The sequence below is a fragment of the Cheilinus undulatus genome, linkage group 21 (assembly GCF_018320785.1).
Source record: "Cheilinus undulatus linkage group 21, ASM1832078v1, whole genome shotgun sequence".
Classification (NCBI taxonomy): domain Eukaryota; kingdom Metazoa; phylum Chordata; class Actinopteri; order Labriformes; family Labridae; genus Cheilinus; species Cheilinus undulatus.
The window spans coordinates 4421277-4441859 of record NC_054885.1 but is presented as its reverse complement, the minus strand read 5'-3'; the positions used below and the strand labels follow the sequence as shown (position 1 = coordinate 4441859).

The following is a 20583-nucleotide window of genomic DNA, read 5'->3' as shown; positions in this document are numbered from 1 at the left end:
TTGCCACCCTTTTGCATATCTTACCCATTTTTGTCACATTTCAACCACTTTCATTACCCCCATTTATGCCACTTCCATTTTGACCAACTTAAACAGCTTTTCACTATTTGTTACACCCATGTTGCCACTTGAACTCATTCTAATTCTGTTTTAAGGAAAGGGTTTACATTTTGCAGAAGGTTTTTTACAACATCCTAAAAAAAAATCAAAGAATGACTTATTGCTTTGAGTGGTTAAATATTTAAATACTTTTATCACAGCTTTACTCTACAATGGACCATGGTTTTGCTTTATGGGCAGCCTTGATCAGGACTGTTATGAGCCAAGTCTGTGTTTATTAAGCATATCTATTAAAAAAGGCTGACAGGTGCATTACTGTAAAAATCAGATCAAATGTTCAGTCGTTCCTGATGAAACTGCTGCATTCTTGATTAATCTTGGGTTGATATGACTTATCAAAGAAACCCATATAAATTTTATAAAAACTTTTAAATGGGGTCAAAAATGAAGGTAAAGATCAACATCCAGACAGCCATGTCATGGACTTCAAACCTGATGTGTCTAACTCCTTAACCTGCCAGCATATTGACTGAAAAACCTCTAAAAAACACAAACATGATAAAGAAACACACAGGTCAACATGTAGCAGTTTAGAAAGCCTCTTTATTTGCAATAACACCAACATTTCACAACATGAGATCCATTCCAGAGGTGCAGACAAACATCATAGAAGAATTGTTGGAGATGCAGGTTTTTATTCTCCTCTTTTTCTGGATTTTTTTAAGTGCGAAAGGATTAAATTTGCGAGTTTACACGTTCCTCTCACTTCCCAGCAGTGTGAGCAGAAAGCCGCCCCCTTAGCACAGCCTGTGTGGGGTTAGCGCCGTCGTCTCATGATAATTTTTAACCGTTTATACGCAAATTACTGGCTTTTTTCCCCCTCAACAAGCCGTGCTCTGAGAATACAGTGTGTGCCGAGTAATACCAACCCCTCCACCCCGTTTAAATTCACCGTAGACATGAACAGAAACACTGATAGTGATGAACATAAAAAAATAATAAACACACGTCCGGATAAAAAGCCAACAACCCTGAACGGAAGAATTCAGATGCATTTAAGGCCTTAGTGTGTTGGCACTCCTAGCTCCTTCGTCGTGGTTTTATGAAGGCAGTGGTTTCCATCAAGGCTTTTTGTTTTCAATCTCAGTGCAAAATTGAGAAATTTCAGCACATTCATAATCAAATAAACGCCTTCAATATGCTTCAGAATTTGTTACCTGAATTCAGCCTGGGATTTTGTTTCTGTATGAAATGTGTGCATCACATTGTTAAGCCCAAAAGCAAAGTCACGAGTACTAACTGCAGCTAAATCGATAGAATACATTTCAGCATATAAACCTTCATTATAGGCGAGAGCGCGAGAATAATAAACACGAAGCACTTCCATTTTTAACCTTTATAAAAACGTCTGCATAAAATACAATTCTATAGATCGAGATATTACTTTGGTCCCCTTCTGGTAATCTGTCTTCATTTACGTAGAACTTCTTTCTTAGTTTTCTCTTTCTTCAATTAGAAAAATAGATCCTACATCAGGACTATTCAGAATCGGAATGTTTCCTTATAAAAATATCATTTTCTTTCTTTATTTTTTCCCAGAGAACGAAAAATGAAGCAAAAGAAAAAAAAATTTGGCCCAAAAATAAATGTTTGTCAGCATGGTGATTGTCCGAGTTTACTGGCGTGTGTGTTTGTGTTAAGGATGCATAGATTGTCGAGTTGTTTAGATCAGACTGTCCTTAGTTTTAAAATGTGTCCCTCCGCGGTCAGTAGGTACAGTAATGTGAGCTCATGTGATCGGGTCTGTCATGTATGATGCAGTTTGTTTTTTTGTCGGCTTCTCATTCAGGTTTGGACTCGGAGGTCTCGCTCTTCGCCTCGCTCTCCTCGTCGCTCTCTGGGCCGGTGCGGGCAACGGTGCGGGTGGTGCGGATGGTGAAGGGCATGTCGCCACGCCTGGGAGGAATGGAGAAAAAATTACAGTTAGTGCACGGGCAGAAAGATACTAAACACACAGAGAAATATAAAAACCAGCCGATTTATCCATTCAAAAAAAAAGCAGAACTCAAGGTAAAGGTACAATACGTTGAATTCTCACACAGATATGTCTACATTGATAGTAAAATTAATAATCCTGCTATTTATGTTTTTAGTTGATTCCTTAAAGGACCGCAAACATTTCCAGCAGTTTAGAAGCAAGAGAATTCCTCAGTTTGTAACAGGATTATGTCATTATTACCATGTTATAGAAGCCACAAACACATTCATCAGTGCCTTGGAAACACTGGGTCTTGTGTAAAAAACTGCTACTTTAGGAAATAGATGCCCCTGGAAGCTGCATCTCATTTATGTTTTGTGCTGCTTACTTTTACGAAATCATGGTCATTCTCAGACATTGACTGTACGTTCTGTTACTGAAACTTTCCCTGTAAGGCTGGAGATTAGAATTGTTCAGATTCCGATACCAGTATCAGAAATACTTCCGATAACTGCTTAAGATGCATGTATAGCATAACTCGTGTGACTTTTTTGTGACTTTAATGATTAAATCAACACCAGTTAACCCGATATTTGATGTCATTTATCTCCAGTTTAACATGCAACTCCACCCCTCCACATGCAATGGCGCAGCCCAAAACTAGACATTTCCAAGCCAAGTAGAGGCATGCTGCACTGGCACTCCGTGTGGTATATTTACTAATCAGTAAATCACTTCATTTTTCTTTGTTAGAAGTGGCTTCCTTAACTTTGGGTGTCTTTTCCCCACCTGAGCTTGTTCTTGAGGGTGGTGACTTCTCGGTTCATGGCGTCTGCGGACTCGGTGGCGTCCTCCAGCTCTCTCTGCAGTTTCCTTCGGTTGGCGTTGGCTCTCTGAGCCTCCTCCTCAGCCTCCTCCAGCTGACGCTTCAACTGCTTCATGCGAGAGTTCAGCTTGTCCACCTGTAAGACAGCACAGATACACTTAGAAAAATACCCTGATGTAGGCTGCTGTGACCTTCAGAGCATGAAGTGGTGTAGAGAGGCTGGGCTGCATTCATATGACTACTGTCATAAAGACTCAGTTTTTCTAAGGTTCTCTCGTCTGATCCTGACTATGGCATTTACACAAGTCTGTAAAAGTGAGGGTTAAAAAAAAAAGGAAAAGGTGTATCAGGCTGTCTGGACTCCATGTATTAACAGTAAACATGGCCGGTAAAACTGAGATAAAACCAACATTTATGAAAGATCAGGATGTGTGCTTCCTCTTAAATTTGCTCTTAACGACGAAGAAGCATCTGGACTTTGTTAGGACCACAACGATGAACTTGTAGAGGAGCCACTGTAGGAGCTATTATAGAAAGACTGCTCAGATCGAAATTCATAAGCACTGTGACCTTACCCCAAACGACTAAGATCACAGGAGGGCGCTGCAACTTCAACAAGACTCTAAAGTTTTTACTTGGACTTTGGAATTTTGCCTGCAGCCTTGAAATCGTTTGAAAAGTCGTCAGGTGTAAGACCAGCATTAGAAACACAACACAGAAATGTGAAGCAGCCACAATAAAGCCGCAATGATGTCTCCACAGAGCTAAATGGAAACCTCGTACCTGGTCTTTGTACTGCTCCGTGTTGCGTCTCTCGTCGTCCACCTGCAGAATGACCTCCTTCAGCTTTTTCTCCGTACGTCTCACGATCTTGCTGGCATTCTGCCTCTCCCTGAATCCAGGACAAAACAAACGTTTTATACCCATGCTTCAGTGAATTCATGTTGCTGAAAAATAACTTCAGAGACATTTTAGATATGACTTTTGGGCATTTTCACACCTGACCTGTTAGGTTGAGTTAAAAAGAGTCTGTTGCCAAGGTAACCCACTTAGACTTGACACAACATTTGCATTAGACTGGATATGACATGGGAAAAGACTGCAGACATAAGGACAGTTTCAAATGATTTTTCATCCTATACTCCTCTGAGAACACACACTAGACCAAGGGTTCTCAACTTTTTCAGCCATGAACATTCAAGAGGGGGGAGAAAAAATGGAGAGCTTTCTGGGGCCCAAGGAATCATTATTAAGTCACACTGTGATATCTATACTTTTTATTTCCTGAATAATGAACCTTATCAAAGCAACAGCAACCATATTTTTTTTTACTAATTGTGCCATAGTATACAGTCATCTCAAACATGTAAACCCCCTCCCCCCTTTTTTTTAAAGAATAGAAATGTGTTAAAAGTAGTAAAAGTAGCAAAAACGAGCATAGAAAGCAGTAATAGAGGTTAACAATGGCAATATTGGCTTAGGAGTGGCAAAATTTGATAGAAAAAGTGGTGAAATTAGATTAAAAAGTGGTGGAATTGGGTTTAAAGGGGCAAAAATGGGTGGAAAAGGTGGTGAAATGGGATTTAAAAATTGGTCCAAACTGGCAAAAATGGGTTAACTGAGGCAGGAAAAAAGGAGAATGGCTAAACTGGCAAAAAGGGGCATAACAATTGTCAAAATTGACTTAAAAGAGTCAAATAAGAGTTAATCATGGCAATAATGGATCAACAGAGGCAAAAGTAAGTGGATAGAGGAAAGAATTTGTTTTGAAGTGGCAGAAACGGGCAGAAAATTGGTGGAGAGGGTTGGAAAGTGACAAAAATGGGTAGAAGAGGTGACAGAAATGGGTTAAAAGTGGCAAAAAGGTTGAAAACAGGTTTAATTTGGTAAAACTGATGAAAAGTGGCAAACATAGGCAAAAAGTGGGTGGAAAAGCGGTTAAAAAGTGGCCCAAACAAATACCTTCAAAATAATGTGAGGGCCCAGCCAAACTAACCCCCTCTCAGGGTCTTGGGACCATCCCCCACGTTGAGGACCACTGCACTAAACGACTAAGCCAGAATGTGAGATCACTGAGATCATGCACCCATGTTAATAAGAATAAAAATAAACATGGATGATTGTCCATTTCTCCGAATTGCTCAGGGATTTAGAGCAGAGAAATTTAACCGTAGATACATTTCACGTAAAAGTGGCACGACTGTGATCTAAAATTGCTCCATTTAATTGCATTTTGCAGATAGGAGAAGTGGAATCTTCCATCACCTTGTCTCGATGTCCAGCTGTTCCTCCAGCTGAGCGATCTTTGCCTCCAGAGCGGCCATGTTGGCTTTGTACTTGGATTTGACAGTTCCCTCCAGCTCCTGCAGCTTCAGTTTCAGCTCCTTGTTCTGACGATCGAGCTGAGAACGAGCGCCTTCGACACGCTGGGAGTTACTGCGCTCTGCCGTCAGCTCCACGTTCATCTGGTCAGACTGCAAAAATAAAGTAACAGTCAGAGAGAAGTTTATGGCGGTTACTCTTTATCCATCTCTGTTCTCTATAAATGCTGGTATTTTTACTCAGGCATGCCCACACGACAGAAAGGTGTTATTCTCCACAGACCTGCAGCATCGATTTCTTCAGCCTGTCATTGACCAGTTCTGTGTTGCACTGTTCCTCCTCCAGCTCCTCCTCCAGCTGAGCAATACGAGCCTCCAGTCGTCTCCTCTCCTCTACAGCCTGAGCACTAAGAGAAGATATAAGAGACGCCATGAATACCAAACAGTACGCATTTCTCTTTTATTATCATTTCATCAAACAGCGATGTCTTACTTCTTGGTGTTCCAGTTGTTGAGCTCATCAGCCATCTCTTCTCTCTCCTGCTGAGCCTGTCTCTTTGCTCTCTCTGCAGCTGCCACTTCCTGCACACATGAATGAAGGAGGAATGATGAATGTGAAGAACAGGCAGAAGAATGAGAGCAGTCCTTCAGAAGAGAAGCAAACTCACCTCCTGCATCTGGATCATGTCGGCCTCCATGCTCTTCACCTTCTTCTCAGACTCTTTGCTCTGAGCGAGGATCTCCTCTCTGGACATTCGGGTGTCATCCAGCTCCCGGACCAGCTCCTTCATCTGGGCCTGCACAGTCACATGAGTCAGTCAGATGGAGAGCATACTCTGTATTCAAACAATAAGGAGACGGAGGGTTTCCGTTTGATTGCTACATCTTTCAGACTTACTTGGAGTTTCTTCAGCTGTTTCAGAGCCTCTTCACGGTTCTTGTTGGCCATGTCAATGCCTGCCTCCAGCTCCTTCAGGTCCAGCTCCAGCTTCTTGCGTCCGGCCACGGCAGCAGAGCGCTGCTTCCTCTCGTCCTCCAGCTCCATCTCCATCTCTCGCACCTGAGGGATGCACGTTTGATTTATGATGAGGCTCATGGACAGAATGCAGAAAAGTGGCAATTTCCTCTCTAAGCGGAGTTATCAATGCTCCTTCAAAAGCAGAAAATTCATTAAATGGAGTTTTACATTTATTAAATGAGCAAAAAGTGGAATAACTGGGCTATAATGGGCAAAAACATTGCAACAAAGCACATAAGATGCAAATTTGGATTAAGAGTGGCAAAAATTCTGGAAAAAAGTTGCAAGAAAGGTTTAAAAGTGGTAACGAAAGGTACTACATGGCAAAATAAGGGAATTAAATAATCAAAAATGGGTTAGAAGAGGCATAAAGAAGTGGAAACAATGGAAGAAAAGAGAAAAAAATGGGCAAATGTGTCAAAAAAATGGGTAAAAACCTGACAAAAGGCAAAAATGGGCAATAAGTGAAAAAAACTGGGTTAAAAACAGCAAAATATGGCAATAAGTGGCAAAACTGGGTAAAAAGTAGCACTAAGAAGTTGCAAAAATGGTTTAAAAGTGGTAAAAAAAGGCACTACATGGCAAAATATGGGAATTAAATAATCAAAAATGGGTTAGAAGAGGCATACAGAAGAGGAAAAAATGGGGGTAAAGGGGCAAAAATGAGTAAATGTGTCAAAAAATTGGTAAAAACAAATGGTGACAAATGGCAAAAATGTGCAATGAGTTAAAAGACTGGGTTAAAAACAGCCAAATATGGTAATAAATGACAAAATTGGGTAAAAGTAACATTAAGAAGTGGCAAAAGTGGTGATAAGGGGTGAAAACATGGCAACAAGCACAAAAACTTTGATAAAAAAATACACAAATGGCTGAAGAGTAGCAAAAATGGGTGAAAAGTGGTAAAAAGAAATGTTAAAAAATGGCACTAATGGGTTTAATGTGGCAAAAAAAGGTGGCAATACTGAAGAAAAGAGACATAAAGGGTCAAGGGTTTAAAAGAATGGCAGAAATGTATGAGGATTTGCAAAAATTTGTTAAAAAGGATCAAATAAAATGGTGAAAAGCAGCAGAAAGGGGGTTAAACATGGTAAAAAAAAGGGAAGGTAATGGGTAAAAGCATCAAGAATGGGTTTGAAAGGGCATAAAGTAGCAAAAATGGGTTAAAGGTCTCAAAAATGGCAAAAACAGATGATAAAATGGGTTATAAGGGGTTGAAACAAAGCAAAAAAAAAAAAAACGAGACAAAAAAAAAAGGTAAACTGGAAAATTGGATGAAGAGTTGCAAAAATGTGAAAAGTTGCAGTAATGGGAAAAAAGTGATAATTCCAGGGGACAGCTTCAAAAATAGGTTAGAAGGGGCATAAAGAGGGGGCAAAAATGGGCAGAAAGTGTGTTGTGAAGGTTTTAAAGAAGTTTGAATAGATGATTTCAACATCAGAACCCAATAACCATTGGGCACTCTTTTCTGCTCAAAATGGGTTAAAACTCTTAGCCAGGATGCTAACACTAATGCTACTAATGCTCTGATGCATTGTCAGGCCTTCTATAGAGAAGTGTGTGCTTCCAAACCATGTCCGAAAACATCTAATTCACCACAGGTGTAGAAACATCTCAGCAAAGACCAGAGACATGGAGGAACATGAGCTTGTTTGACCGCATCACATCAAAATAATAACCTGTATCAAGGTGAATTTTAACTGTTTGAAAAAAAGTGGCAATAAGAGTCTAATTTGAGCTTTTCCAAATATAAACCAGATCTTGTGAAGGCTACATGGTGTTGGTACCTGTTTGACGAGCGCTCTCTTCTTCTCCTCGCCCATCTCGTCCCGTCCTGCCAGGTCTCTCTCATACTGAGCCTTCATGGCCTGCATGTTGACCTCCAGGCGCAGCTTGGCATCCTCAGTGGCCTGCAGCTCGTCCTCCAGCTCCTCTAGCTGAGTCTTCATCTCCTCCAGCTGCTGCTCCGTTGCACGCTTGGACTTCTCCAGCTCGTGGACCTGCAGAGATAGGAAGGATGGGTTACTTGAACAGACAGGACGGGCAGCACTGCAGCCTAGTAAGCGGTTTCCACTCTTACGTTCTTGCCGACGTCGTCCTTCGAGGAGACGAGGTCCTCCATTTCAGCCCTCAGAAGCTTGTTGTTGCGGTCCAGTTCCTCCTTGATGTCCATGAGAGAGTCGAGCTCACGGGTCAGAGCCAGTGCTCTGGTCTCCTTCTCTCTGGCCTCAGCCTCGGCTCGGTCACGCTCCTCTGCATAGCGGGCTGAAATGTTCTTCTCCTCGGCCAGCATCTGCAGAAATTCATGATAGTATTATCATTTTTTACATGTTTTTCTGCTCTGAAGCCTTTGACATACTCCACATGCACCCTCTCACCTGGTCGAACTTCTTCTGCTTCTTCTCCAGGTTGGAGACGATCTGTCTGAGATGATCCTGGTCCACCAGCAAGTCATCCAACTCCTGCTGCAGACGTGTCTTGGTTTTGTCCAGTTTATCATAGGCACAACATTTCTCCTCCAGGCGCTGGTTTGTCGACTCAAGATCCCTCAAAACTCTCTTCCTTCCTTCTTCTGCGCTCTCCAGACAGCCAGCGTCCTGCTCTACCTTCTTCCTCATCTCGGTGAGCTTTGAAGAAAGAGGAGGAGTCAGTCAGACATATTGATGAAGACAATCTCATCCTTTAGTTCTTTTTTCTCCTCTGTTGAAAGATATGAGCTCTCATCAGACACAATGAGGATATGTTTTTGTTTCCTCTCACCTGAGCCTGCACCATCTGAAGCTGCTTCTCCACATTTCTCTTGGCCTCCTCTTCCTCTTCCAGCTGCTCCCTCAGGTTGTTAAATTCATCCTCCATCTGACGTACGCGTGAGCTCTGGGACAGTTTCTGGCGGGTCTCTTCTTGGAGTAGCTCCTGTTGGTGACAAAGAGTACTTAAGTATTAAATATTTTAGTTGAGACATTTTATGGAATCATCATAACACGTCCTCTTCACAAAGTTTCTTTGTGAAGAATTATTTTCAGGAAAAGTTTAACTCTTAGAAACCTAAGCCAGCTCTGAATCTCAACCCTCTTAAGCAGAACTTTATAATAATCACACCCAGATCAATGATGACAAAGAGTTTTCACATCTGCATTTATTTCCTAGAAAACACTATCACTACGTTTTTCTCCAAAAAAAAAAAAAAAAAAAAAATCACATTTTGCACATATCTGCTATTTAACTGCGTAAAATGTGCACAATTCCCATTTTAGGAGCGCAAACGTCATCTTTTCATTATTAGGGCCACAGAGGACATTTTTTTCTTTCCTTCCAAACTGGCAGATCTTGTCTCTTGTTAATCTTTGGCTGGCCCTGACTGGTAGCTACCGTAAAGAAAAGAATAGAAGAAGAAATTAGGAGCATTGCTATTGGCCGAGGGAGTTGTCTATCAAAGTTCTGAATAACACAGCTCTTTTCGCCTGGATTAAAATTGTTCTGGAAGGGATATAAACTGCAGGAGCTGTCTATAAATAAGCAAAAAGGTAAGCTTCTGATTATCATTTACTCCATAGAGATCCATATTATGGTTTCTGAGATATTGTAAACAATGCATGTGCTAGGGATCATCAGCGATCCAGGGGAGTTTGGAGGGGTATCATAAGAAGATGTGTTTCATAATTACCTGAACATCCTGCAGCTGGGACTCCACAGCGGAGCAGTCTTTGGTTGCCTTGATGGACTTGCTCTCCACCTCACTCAACATAAGGTTGACATTATCCAGCTCAGCCTGCAGGCAGAAGAGGACAGTTGAGCCACAGAACAACACCAACATCCAAATTCAATTTAGCATTTCGATAAATGCGAGATTTAGCATTTAGATAAAACAAAAACAAAGAAATCATCAGTGTAAAGCTGGATATATATACTCCAAGTAAGCTGCTTCACCTGCACAACAAGAGTGTTTAAAATAGTCGCACCTGCGTTTTGGAGAGTTTCTCAGCCAGCTCCAGCCTCTGACGCTCACTCTCTGAATGTTTGAGCTGCAGCTCCTGGACCTGGCTTTCAGCCTTCTTCCTGCGATGCTCCGACTCTCCCTTGCCCTGACACAGCGTTTGCAGCTCAATGGCCAGCTCGTTCCTCTCGGACTCGAGAGCCTGCTTGGCCTTCTCCGTGGACACTTTGTTCTGCAGGAGAGCAGGCATATTTGTGATTTCTTCACCAAGAGGAATTAAGGTTTGTTAAAGGAGTTAGAGAGGAGATTTACCCTCTTGGCCTGCTCCAGCTGCTCATTGAGCTCGTCAAAGGCCTGGCTATGTTTCTGTCTCATTTCAAGCAGCTGCTGCTCGTGGACTTTGGCTTCATCATCCAGAGTTTTCTTAAGATGAGCCACCTCGGTTTCTCGCTTGGTCCTGAAAGAGAGACCACGATTTAACAGCTATGTATCAGCACTAAAACTGATGCAATGACTGATGATGAGCACCAGCTGGGAAGTAGAAAACATGGTGCACTCTGCTCCAGAGCTTTCACTGATGACTACCTGAGTTCTTGCTGAGCAGCAGTGGAGTCCAGAGTGTCCTCCAGCTCAGTCTTAAGGGCCTCCAGCTCCTCTCCCAGATCTCTGCGGTGTTTCTCTGCCTTCATGCGGTTCGCTCTCTCCAGCTCCAAGTCCTCCTGCAGTTCAGAGAGCTGAGCCTCTAACTCACGGATCTTTTTCTGGGCCATGTTCTTCTGGGCGGCCTCCTCCTCAATCCTTAAGGGAGATACAGGACAACAAAATTAAGTGAAATTAAGGAATCATCTTAGGATTCATGTTGGAAAAAAGAAGACTAAACAGACCTTGCAAGAGCTGCCTGGAGCTCTTCCTCCTTCTTGGCCAGTTGGGCTCGAAGCTCAGCAATCTGGGCCTGCAGCTCAGCGATCTGGTCGTGCACATCAGTGAAGTCGCCCTCCAGCTTGCGGCGGTTCTTTTCCAGCTCCTGGCGCTGCTTTTCCTCCCTGCGCAGGCGGTCTGCAGAAATAAAGACAGACAAGAGGAGATTATGAGGAGGAAAAAGAAAAGGATGCAGTCCACTTAAGGTCCTTGAGATGTTCTCTTCCTACCCTCCAGGTCTGTGATCATGGCCTCATGTTTGGTCTTGAGTTTCTGCAGACTCTTGGATTTCTCTTCTTCTTCAGCCAGGTTGGTGGTAAACTCGGAGATCCTCTCCTCCAGCAGCTTCTTCTCCTGGTTTCACAAATAAAGGGACAAAAAGGTAAGGAAATGCTCAATTGTTAATCATGACAAAATGAATGCTTTTAATCTCACTTAATAGCAACCACAACCTCAGGGACTATGGTTATATAGCTCCTTTCTTCCTTACCTTGTTGAGTTTGTTGTTTTGGTCGTCTAGAACCATCACATCTTCTTCTACCTTCTTCATCTTGGCCTCCAGTGTGACCTTCTCCAGCTGGAGCTTCTGTCTGGCTGCCTCCTCTTCATCCAGCTGCTGCTCCAGGTCCTGTGGTAAGTGAAAATCAAATATTAAGTTTTCTATTAAGTTTTTGTGAAGTTTAAACAAGTGGATATCTTACTGTGATGTTTTGCTGCATCTTCTTTTTCTCTGTTGACAGATGTGAGGCTCGCTCCTCCTCCTCCTCCACACGGGCCTCCAGGTCGTGCAGGATCTCCTCAAGCTCCTGCTTCCTGGCAGCCAGGCGGGCTCTCATCTCCTCAGCCTCAGCGCACAGTTCTGTTTCTGCTTGGAGCTGCTCCTGCAGGGCCATCTTCTCAGCAGCCAGCTGCACAGAGAGAAAGGAGGTTAATTTAAAATCCACCACTGTTTAATTACATGAACAAATTAAAAGAAGCATCTTCAACACTTATTTTCTGTGAAAAACAAAGTGTTTTTTTCCTGGCATAGGAAAAAAAAAAACTTACCTGCTGCTGTTTTTCTTCCATGTCCCGGATTTGCTGCTCAGCGTGCAGATGCTTCTCCTTCACCTTTGTCAGCTCTTCATCCTTAGCCATCATCTCCTCCTCCTGCCTGCTGACCTGGAGCAGGGGCTTCACCTGATGATAAACAGGTCAAAACAGAAGGTGTCACTTAACAATTATACCTTGCTTTGTGATTTTTTTGGGGGATTATTTTCCCTTAAAATGTTGCATGACAAGTCAGATACCCACCTTAGTGAAAAGCCTCCACCACTGCCAGTTTCTGAGTTTCAGGTAAGCAGCACAGTTTCTCTGTATCACCTTCATTGCAGTCAGTTGCTGCTGTCTCTTGGCGAAAGCCCTAGGAAGAAATTAAGCCATAAAGTCAGCTTTCACAATCTCATGCAGCAAACCTTTAAGTGAATAATAATTTCCTTGGATATGTCTTAAAATTCTGTGCATTTGAGGACAGCCGTGACATACTTGCGGGCGACGTAGCCTCTGCACCAAGCCTGGAAACTGATGATGATGTCGGTGATCTTCATGTCTCTCTCCTCCTCAAGGTGAGCAAGGACTCCGGCTCTGAAGAACACCTTACTCTGACCGATCCGGTACAGGTTGGAATCCAGCTCCAGGCTATTGATCTGTTGGGAAAGGAGGAAAAAAGACGTTGGTCAGTCACCTTTCAGAGGGAAATTGTATGGGGGGAATCAGCTGGAATACAAAGGGTGTCTTACCATGCGCACACAGGCCTGTTTTCCATCCATGAAGCCTTTGGGGATCGCATTGGGAGTGAGGATTTCATACCTGAGAGGGGTGGAAGGTGGTGGATTTTATATTAAACAAAAGCTGCTTTAGAATAAGACCCAAAGGATGAAGTGATTTTTATTCTGTTACCTCTGTCTGAACTCCTGGAAGACGATTCGGTTGGGGAAGCCCTGTCTGCAGATACGGATCCCCTCCAGCACACCATTACACCTCAGCTGATCCAGAACCAGGTGGGGGTCCAGTTTGCCAGCCTGGGCGAGGAAACATTCACTAATCAGTGATGCGGCAGCAAAGAGACAGCTCTATTCTGCTATGGCTTTCCACCAAAATATTCCAGGACCAGAGCAATCAATCTCAGAAACTAAAAAGTGACTATACACATTCCTCACAAGAAAATCAGGTAGATTATGAAACTACAAGAAACCAAATTTTGACATAACAGATTGCATGCATCCCTAGCCTGAAGTAGATTAGACTAGCCACATAATAAAATGAGTGAAAGTTTCCTATTGCCACGGGATAATTATCTTTAAATGAGAAAGACAGAACATCTTTTTTCTCTTCAATTCATAAAACTTCTCCTGTAGTTCTGAGATTACTATCTCAAACACAAAACAGATCTGTGTTTTCTCAAGTTGCATGGACAGTTCTCTGGATGTTCCATGCCCTTTATTCTTGCCTCCAGGCTACCCTAGTGGTTTACAACCGCTCCACTGTTGACAACTTTCTTCCAGATGTCAAATGTGCTCACACTAGGGGTGTGACTGTACAGAAAAATTTCGGTTTGGTAAGTACCTCTGTTTTAAGTCATGGTTCCGAACATTTTCAGTGTGGTAATTAAAGCAAATAAATAACAATTTATTATCATTTAAAAAATTTATAAAAATAAATAGGCTGAATAAATTACATTTAAGTTATTAATATGCTGCAACCATATTTATACACATTCTTTAAACACTAAAATTTCCCAGCCAACTTAAATACACCATCATAAAACCGTAAGTTAGCTTAAGTATACTAATTAGCCTCTATCCTGCTGATTTCAACATGGACTTCAGCACGGGATTACTGTTTTAACCAATGGGACCTACTACAAAGTTTGGGAGATTTTTTTTACAGCCCATCTTGGTGGATAGAGAGGTTAGAGCCATGTGAAATCTGAGGATAATTTTACCTATGACACAGCTGCAGACATGATGGAGTCCCTTCTCCCCCTCCTCTGAGGCTGACAGTTTAAGGTACATGTTTGAAATTAATTTGTTTCACAAAACCAGAGTTTTAACCATTGTTAGAATAAAAAGATCTTAAATCATGGGAAATTCATAACCGGCTGGTGAGTCTTGTTGTTCCTCCTCATTACCGTGAGGTTCTTGTTTAAGTGGAGCCTTTTCAAATGCTCTGATTGGTCCGCTGGACGACGTGATGTCAGCGACACAGCTGCTGAATAATGTCAGCGCTACTGTTGTCTTTGTCCACTGTTGTATTTTACTGGGAAACAAAGACTTTCTAAACAGGACACTTTTATCTAGGAATATTCAGACTGTTGCTGTCGTTTGCTGTGGTTGCAGGACAGTGCGACAGTGAGTTGTTCTCTGGTTTTCCATCTGTGTATGAGCTTCGTTCCACAAGTAACCTCTCGGGACACGTCTGTACCGTACCGAGAGGCCCGTACCAAACGGACACGGTACAAATACACGTACCTTTACACCCCTAGTTCATACCAGACGCGAGTAGAATCATTTGCACAAGCTAATTACATGTAAAGTCAATGTAAAGAGGTGGTGTGAACGCCCATGAATGTTCTCTACCCAGTTTCTGCTCGTGTTTTACCGATTATAGTCATGGTGGAGAATTATCATGGAATTTAAATGTCCAATGTGACAATTAAGACTTGTTTTAGTATCCTTGCAAAAACTAACCAATTTGTTTGAGTCTTTAATCAAAGATCGATTTTTATCTATACTTAGTCTCGTCTTCCTCATGGAAAAATGCTGGTCGACAAACCTTCTTTTGTCGTACAGAGCTGACACATGACGAGTCTGTATAGTTAACAGCTAATTAATCTCTGGATTACAGTCTATTATCTGGGCACTGGTTAACAACTCTACCTGCCCTGAACACTTTATTCTGGACATCTAAGACCATTCATCCTTTTGCTCAATCAGCCATGCATTGATTAACACTTCCACAATTTAAAATAGTGTTTGCAACAGTCTTATATAATGGACTTTATTACATATTTGTTACTGTTTGCTCTAAAAAAAAGAATCAACTTAATCTTAAATGCATTATAACAGTTCAGTATGATGACCAAACACACACTAGAGTGCTCATAGCATCACTAAAAAGGAACTTTTTTCACGGGTACCTTTTTCTCGTGGTTGGGGATGATGCAGCGTACAAAGTTGGGGTTTGTGTTCCTCAAAGTGGCCATGAGTTTAGACAGCTGCTCTTTGTACAGCTGGCCCACGGTGCGGAACATTCCCTTACGAGTCTTAAAGGCACCGGGCTCAGACATGCCGGACACCTTATCCAGACCCACGATGCGGTCCACTAAAGAGGAGAAAGACAGGAACAGAAGAAGAAAAACAGAACAGATATGTTAGAAAGTGAAAGGTTTTCATGAGAAGAGTAAAATATTCAACCAGGCAAAATCAAGCCAAATGCAGGGATGAGAATGACTGTTGTCTCTCCACTTTCTCTGCTTAAAAGTTCACAAAACCAGGACCAGTGAGACACCACACAAACACCGAGTGGATGCGGAGGGAACGGGGATCGGGATGACAGAGTGGAGTCACAAAAAGCCAGTGAAGCGTGGAGAGATCACACACCATAATAATAAAAAATGACACATCAGTGCAGTTTGTAGAGTGGAAACTATGTGTGATGGTTTAAATCATGTTAAGGTGAGAAATTTTGGCCAATGCAGTGGGCATGTACTTCTGTTGTGATCAGAAAAACCAAACCAAACCCATGCAGTATATACCCATCGCTGAAGTACCCAAGACCAACACCAGGGGTCCCCAAACAACGCTAGTACACAGAGGGAGAAAAGGAGAGTTCAATGATAGACGGTCAGAAGGTTTGTAACTTCACACAAACAAACAACGGAGAATATTTACCCAGAAATAAACCTGAACATTCAGGAGGAAAGGAAGGAGAAGAGGTTTTCAAACAAACAGCAGGAGTGAAAAAAAAAGAAACCCGGTCACCTGAGTCTGAGTGTAGAAAAGGAAAACGCTGATAAAAAGAGGCTCTCTGACTTTTCTGCATTTCTGAGACCCCGTAAAAGAAAATAAGACGCACGAAAATGGGATTGTACAGAGGAATAAATGGACGGAAACAACAAGTGGGAGGTAAAAAAGGTAAACACAAAGGTTCACACATCAGACAATAAAGAGAAAAAGAAAACACTATGAAATGTAGAACAGGAACAGAAGCCAACAGAAAACATATTCCTACCACCCACAGAAAGACGCGGCGATTCCTACGACACCTTAAACCCAAACTCACCGTCCCTCCACAGCTCAGAGACGAACTTGTCAGTGGACGTGTTGAGCAGCGTGGCCACGTTGTCATTCAAAGGGTCCATGTTCTTCATCAGCCACTCGTCTGCTTTGTAGTCCACCTGAGAAGTAACATTATACAGGAAACTTTAGTCAAGACATTTTTAGACACTTGCATATGGAGAAATGAATCACAATAAGGAAAGAAAGGGGCCTGAAAAGATGAAAACGTAGGTGCTTTTAGTTCTTGAAGGAACTAAATGGTTCCTGTGAACCACAGTTGTCTGCATTTCCACCAGGCTTTAAAGGTCACACGCAAAATACACTTTTTCAGTCTTTTCTAGCAAAAATATGTGCCCCTGGCCTGGAGCTGACCCTAAGAAAATAGGACTGCACATGTTAATCATACAAAAGATGTTAGTATAAACAAAATTTTTACCATGATCTCGGTCATACATCTAAATTTCACAACCTCAGAGCAGACAAACCCTCACACCACCCCTGAGATCTTTGGCACCCCCACTAGGGTTATATCGGACCCCAGTTTAGGAAATAAAGATCTATAAAATATAGAATTAAAGTCCCATCAAATATCCTTGTACTTCGTCAGTCATTCAGGTTATTTCAAGTGTGATCCAAGGGGGGAAACTGGACTTGTTTAAGGATGTTGAAGAATTTTCATCTCTCCTCTGAAACCTCTAGAACTGATTCTGACCAGGGAGACATTTTTGCCAACCGTTTGCATGCTAACGATCTGGTTAGTGGTGCGACTGGCAGCCTGAGGGCTGCCCAACTTACTCAATGTGGCCCACAAGTCATTTTAAAAATCCAGATTTAGTTAACATGAAGAAAACAGGAAATCTGCCATTACAGAACCAGAAACATTACTGTAATTATCTTTGATTACTCCTATATGTTGGGTGCTTTCCAAGAAATTAGAGATGTAATTGACTGTAATGGTTGCTAAAAAGTTGGATATGCATCATTAAAAGACTTTGGATAAAAGTCTAGATATCGATGGTGTTGAAAATAATCTTTTCCATGATGCACTGTGATGTGGATTTGAACGATTCTGCATTAATGCAGACAAATGCTGCTGTATATTTTCCCCCGTGCAGTCGGACCTGCTGTAAACACTCATAACCTGTTTCCCTTGCAAACAGGGCTGCTTTCAGTGCATTTCAACGCTATTCCAATAAAAGGTGCTGATTCTCTTTCTTTACAGCAAATCCTTTGTTGTGTTGACACTGAACTGGTGTTACAACACAGAAGTGTCAGCAGAGTGCAGAGTGATTACAGAAACACGGAGGTATGGAGCGAGTCAGGGAGGATTAGAAAAGAGGATGGACTCTTTTCTCCACTGACAGTTTAATACAAGCACGTCTCGTATGTTTCACTACAGTCCTGATTGGTAAATGTCAAACATTACTACGAGATTAAGCTAATCTGAGGAGCCAGCATACCCTAGGATTACCTGATTCCTGACACACTAAACACTAACAAACAAACAAACCAAATGGTTCATGGTTCCTGGGTTTAGTTCCTGCAGTCAAAAAGCACCTATAGATACAAAGTTGCAAACATCCTAATATACTATGTTTTGTGCATATTTACCTTGCCAGCATAATGGATAATGCAGAAATCAGCCTCATCCTTCAGTTTCTTGGGCTTGAAGAACTTGGGGTGCGTGCCCTGCTCCTGGAGAACCTTCTCCACAAAGCTCTTGTCTGTGGCTTTGGGAAACCAGCACTCCTCATCCAGCAGAGCGAGGATACCAGGGGGGCTGGCCTGTGTGAAGAGGGGAGAGAGAAAATTACTATTTGAGATGCAAAAGGGCTTTTAATAGTGGAAAGTTGCACCCCTTTGCTCCAGTTATCATGCAGAAATATGAGTTAAAATTGGTTTGTTTAATTTGTTTTACTTCATTATTGTGTGGGGAGAAAAGACTGGATATAAGAAACATAGTGTAATGAATTTGTCCAATAATGTCTGCTACTTTAACTGCTTTTGTTTGGCAGGTTGCACAAAGGCTTCAGGCAGTCAGAATTGTTGACTCTCTGCTTTAGGGGACAGTTGTGCTTTAACTGCTGAATGATAGATGGTTTAAAAAGCCTTTAAACTCTCAGTGTTAACCCACTTCAAAAGGATCCTTCCAGTAAGTTTTGCACATTCCCGCATCTAAAATGTTTGAGTCCTGTTTGATTTCTTTAAAAGACAAAATTTCCCTAAACTACATTTGGTTTTGCAAACCAGCAGTGCCAGAGTTTTCTTTTAAGAACAGACTGAGCTCTGTAGTGTTGAGAATTAAACAGAGTTTAATGCTTGCACATGAGGGCCTAAGTCTTGATGGGGAAAATCCTCAAACTCACAGGTTTCTCGATGAGGTCGATGCAGGGCTGCAGGTCCAGGCCGAAGTCGATGAAGCTCCACTCAATGCCCTCCCTCTGGTACTCCTCCTGCTCCAGGATGAACATGGTGTGGTTGAAGAGCTGCTGCAGCTTCTCGTTGGTGTAGTTGATGCACAGCTGTTCGAAGGAGTTCAGCTAGAGAATAGAAAAATAAAAAAAACACTCAGTATGTTTACATGCACAGATAGGTCATTATGACTCAATCTCCAGCTGGATTATCTCTGTGTATTAGCCTGACTTTGAAAAATTCTGTTGAATGTGATTTCAGTCAAACGAACATGATGTCATGCATTGCAACAGTTTATAGATCAGTTAAACAGCACACTAAACTGTCAGATTCTGCAGAGTTTGCTGCACTTATTCACCTCAAAGATCTCAAAGCCAGCGATGTCCAGGATGCCGATGAAGGACGCCCCCTGCCTCTTGGTTTTGTCCAGGGCTTTGTTGATCCTCATGACGAGCCAGCGGAACATCCTCTCGTACGTGGCCTTGGCCAGAGCCTCCACGGCGAACTCTGCCTGCTCCTGGGTCTGGGCCTTCTGGACAAAGTCTCGGCCCACTTTGATCCTGGGTGACAGGATGGCTCTGGTGAAGTCTGTGACGTTCATGCCCATGAGGTGGCACACCTTCTGAGCAGCTGTTGAAGAACAAATCAACAATAAAAATAAGACTACACGATCATGAACGACTGACGTAAAGTGTTAACTCTTTTGCAAGGATGTTGTTGTGTGGACATTTTCACAGCAACTATTAAAGTCATTGCAACATCAGTGTTACAGGCCAAACAGTGCAGTGTAACAGTGTAGTCCCCAGCAATCTTCCTGTCAACCAGCTCCCTTTAATCTAGTGACATTTAGTGCTATTTGTCCTGAAGTCCTCACGTACACCTAAGGCTGTACAGTTGTCACTTGTTTTTCAAAGATTATGCAACCCCTATGCCTATAGCAACAGGCTTAAACAACATTTAACTACGACAAAGAGCACAATCAAATCTAACACTAAATTTATCAAAGGCTTAATCGTGTCAGGGCATGGGGCAATCAGTCAAACATACAACAGTGTTGTTACTTTTGTGTGCCATGATCAGCTCATCTACAGCACAATTTCACTCTTATTTAAGCAAAGTGAACGAAAACAGAGGCAACCTCCACTCCAGGGATAATATACCTTGCATGCGCATTATGCCCAACTTTTAATTCATTCTTTATTGTGCATAAAACAGGCAATAAAAGGGGCATGTAAACTTCACTGCAGGTAATTGATAAACCTAAACCACAATTAAACAGTAAAAGCAATAACAGAGACAAACAAAAGAACGACCCCCCCAAAAAAACAGCATTTAAATGTTTTACTGAAGAAAAGAAATGTTTGTGAGTATATTTGTCTAACTTTTAGTCAGAAATATCCAATTACACTTAAAATAAGCCATGTGTACATAACAAGTCCAGATAAGCATCTTAAAGCTTCCTTTTAAAGGTCAAATTCAAGCCCTTTCAAGGTGTGTTAAAGCTTTCCCAGCACCTTACATCTATAGGAAATTTTAATTTCCTGCAAAAACATATACTCAGAATAAAATTTGAATTGTTGTACTTTCTTTCTATGTTAAAACAGTATGATGAAATATGAGAAAACTAACTAAAAGAGTAATGATTCAAAATGTGTAACCCACAAATAGAATCTGCATCCCTTAAAAACCTGACTGAGGCCAAATGCCTGAAAAAGCACCCAGTAAAACTACAATATCAAGCCTTGTTAAAGCACCCTATCTTTAATGCAATCAGTTTTCTGACACTAAAATATCAAAA

At 41.9% G+C, this 20583-nt stretch overlaps 1 protein-coding gene across 2 annotated transcripts in view; it reads right to left on the bottom strand.

Moving 5' to 3' along the window:
* Window positions 1–643: 643 nt before the first annotated feature.
* The window catches only part of LOC121529410 (myosin-9-like), a 55931-nt gene continuing 35991 nt past the window's right edge, over window positions 644–20583 (bottom strand). For both annotated transcript variants that reach the window (XM_041817229.1, XM_041817230.1), the window contains 30 exons: window positions 19144–19415; window positions 18740–18913; window positions 17985–18158; window positions 16378–16492; window positions 15233–15417; window positions 12994–13115; window positions 12834–12903; window positions 12580–12740; window positions 12349–12457; window positions 12103–12234; window positions 11757–11963; window positions 11546–11683; window positions 11286–11409; window positions 11022–11193; window positions 10723–10935; window positions 10450–10594; window positions 10163–10369; window positions 9868–9972; window positions 8964–9116; window positions 8582–8830; window positions 8284–8496; window positions 7991–8203; window positions 6084–6245; window positions 5854–5982; window positions 5679–5767; window positions 5469–5592; window positions 5130–5338; window positions 3648–3756; window positions 2828–3000; window positions 644–2016 (listed from right to left, as the gene is read on the bottom strand). In XM_041817229.1, coding sequence (XP_041673163.1) covers window positions 1902–2016; window positions 2828–3000; window positions 3648–3756; window positions 5130–5338; window positions 5469–5592; window positions 5679–5767; window positions 5854–5982; window positions 6084–6245; window positions 7991–8203; window positions 8284–8496; window positions 8582–8830; window positions 8964–9116; window positions 9868–9972; window positions 10163–10369; window positions 10450–10594; window positions 10723–10935; window positions 11022–11193; window positions 11286–11409; window positions 11546–11683; window positions 11757–11963; window positions 12103–12234; window positions 12349–12457; window positions 12580–12740; window positions 12834–12903; window positions 12994–13115; window positions 15233–15417; window positions 16378–16492; window positions 17985–18158; window positions 18740–18913; window positions 19144–19415 — 4763 coding nt within the window. In that variant the 3' untranslated portion in view covers window positions 644–1901. The remainder of the gene's footprint in view (window positions 2017–2827; window positions 3001–3647; window positions 3757–5129; window positions 5339–5468; window positions 5593–5678; window positions 5768–5853; window positions 5983–6083; window positions 6246–7990; window positions 8204–8283; window positions 8497–8581; window positions 8831–8963; window positions 9117–9867; window positions 9973–10162; window positions 10370–10449; window positions 10595–10722; window positions 10936–11021; window positions 11194–11285; window positions 11410–11545; window positions 11684–11756; window positions 11964–12102; window positions 12235–12348; window positions 12458–12579; window positions 12741–12833; window positions 12904–12993; window positions 13116–15232; window positions 15418–16377; window positions 16493–17984; window positions 18159–18739; window positions 18914–19143; window positions 19416–20583) is intronic.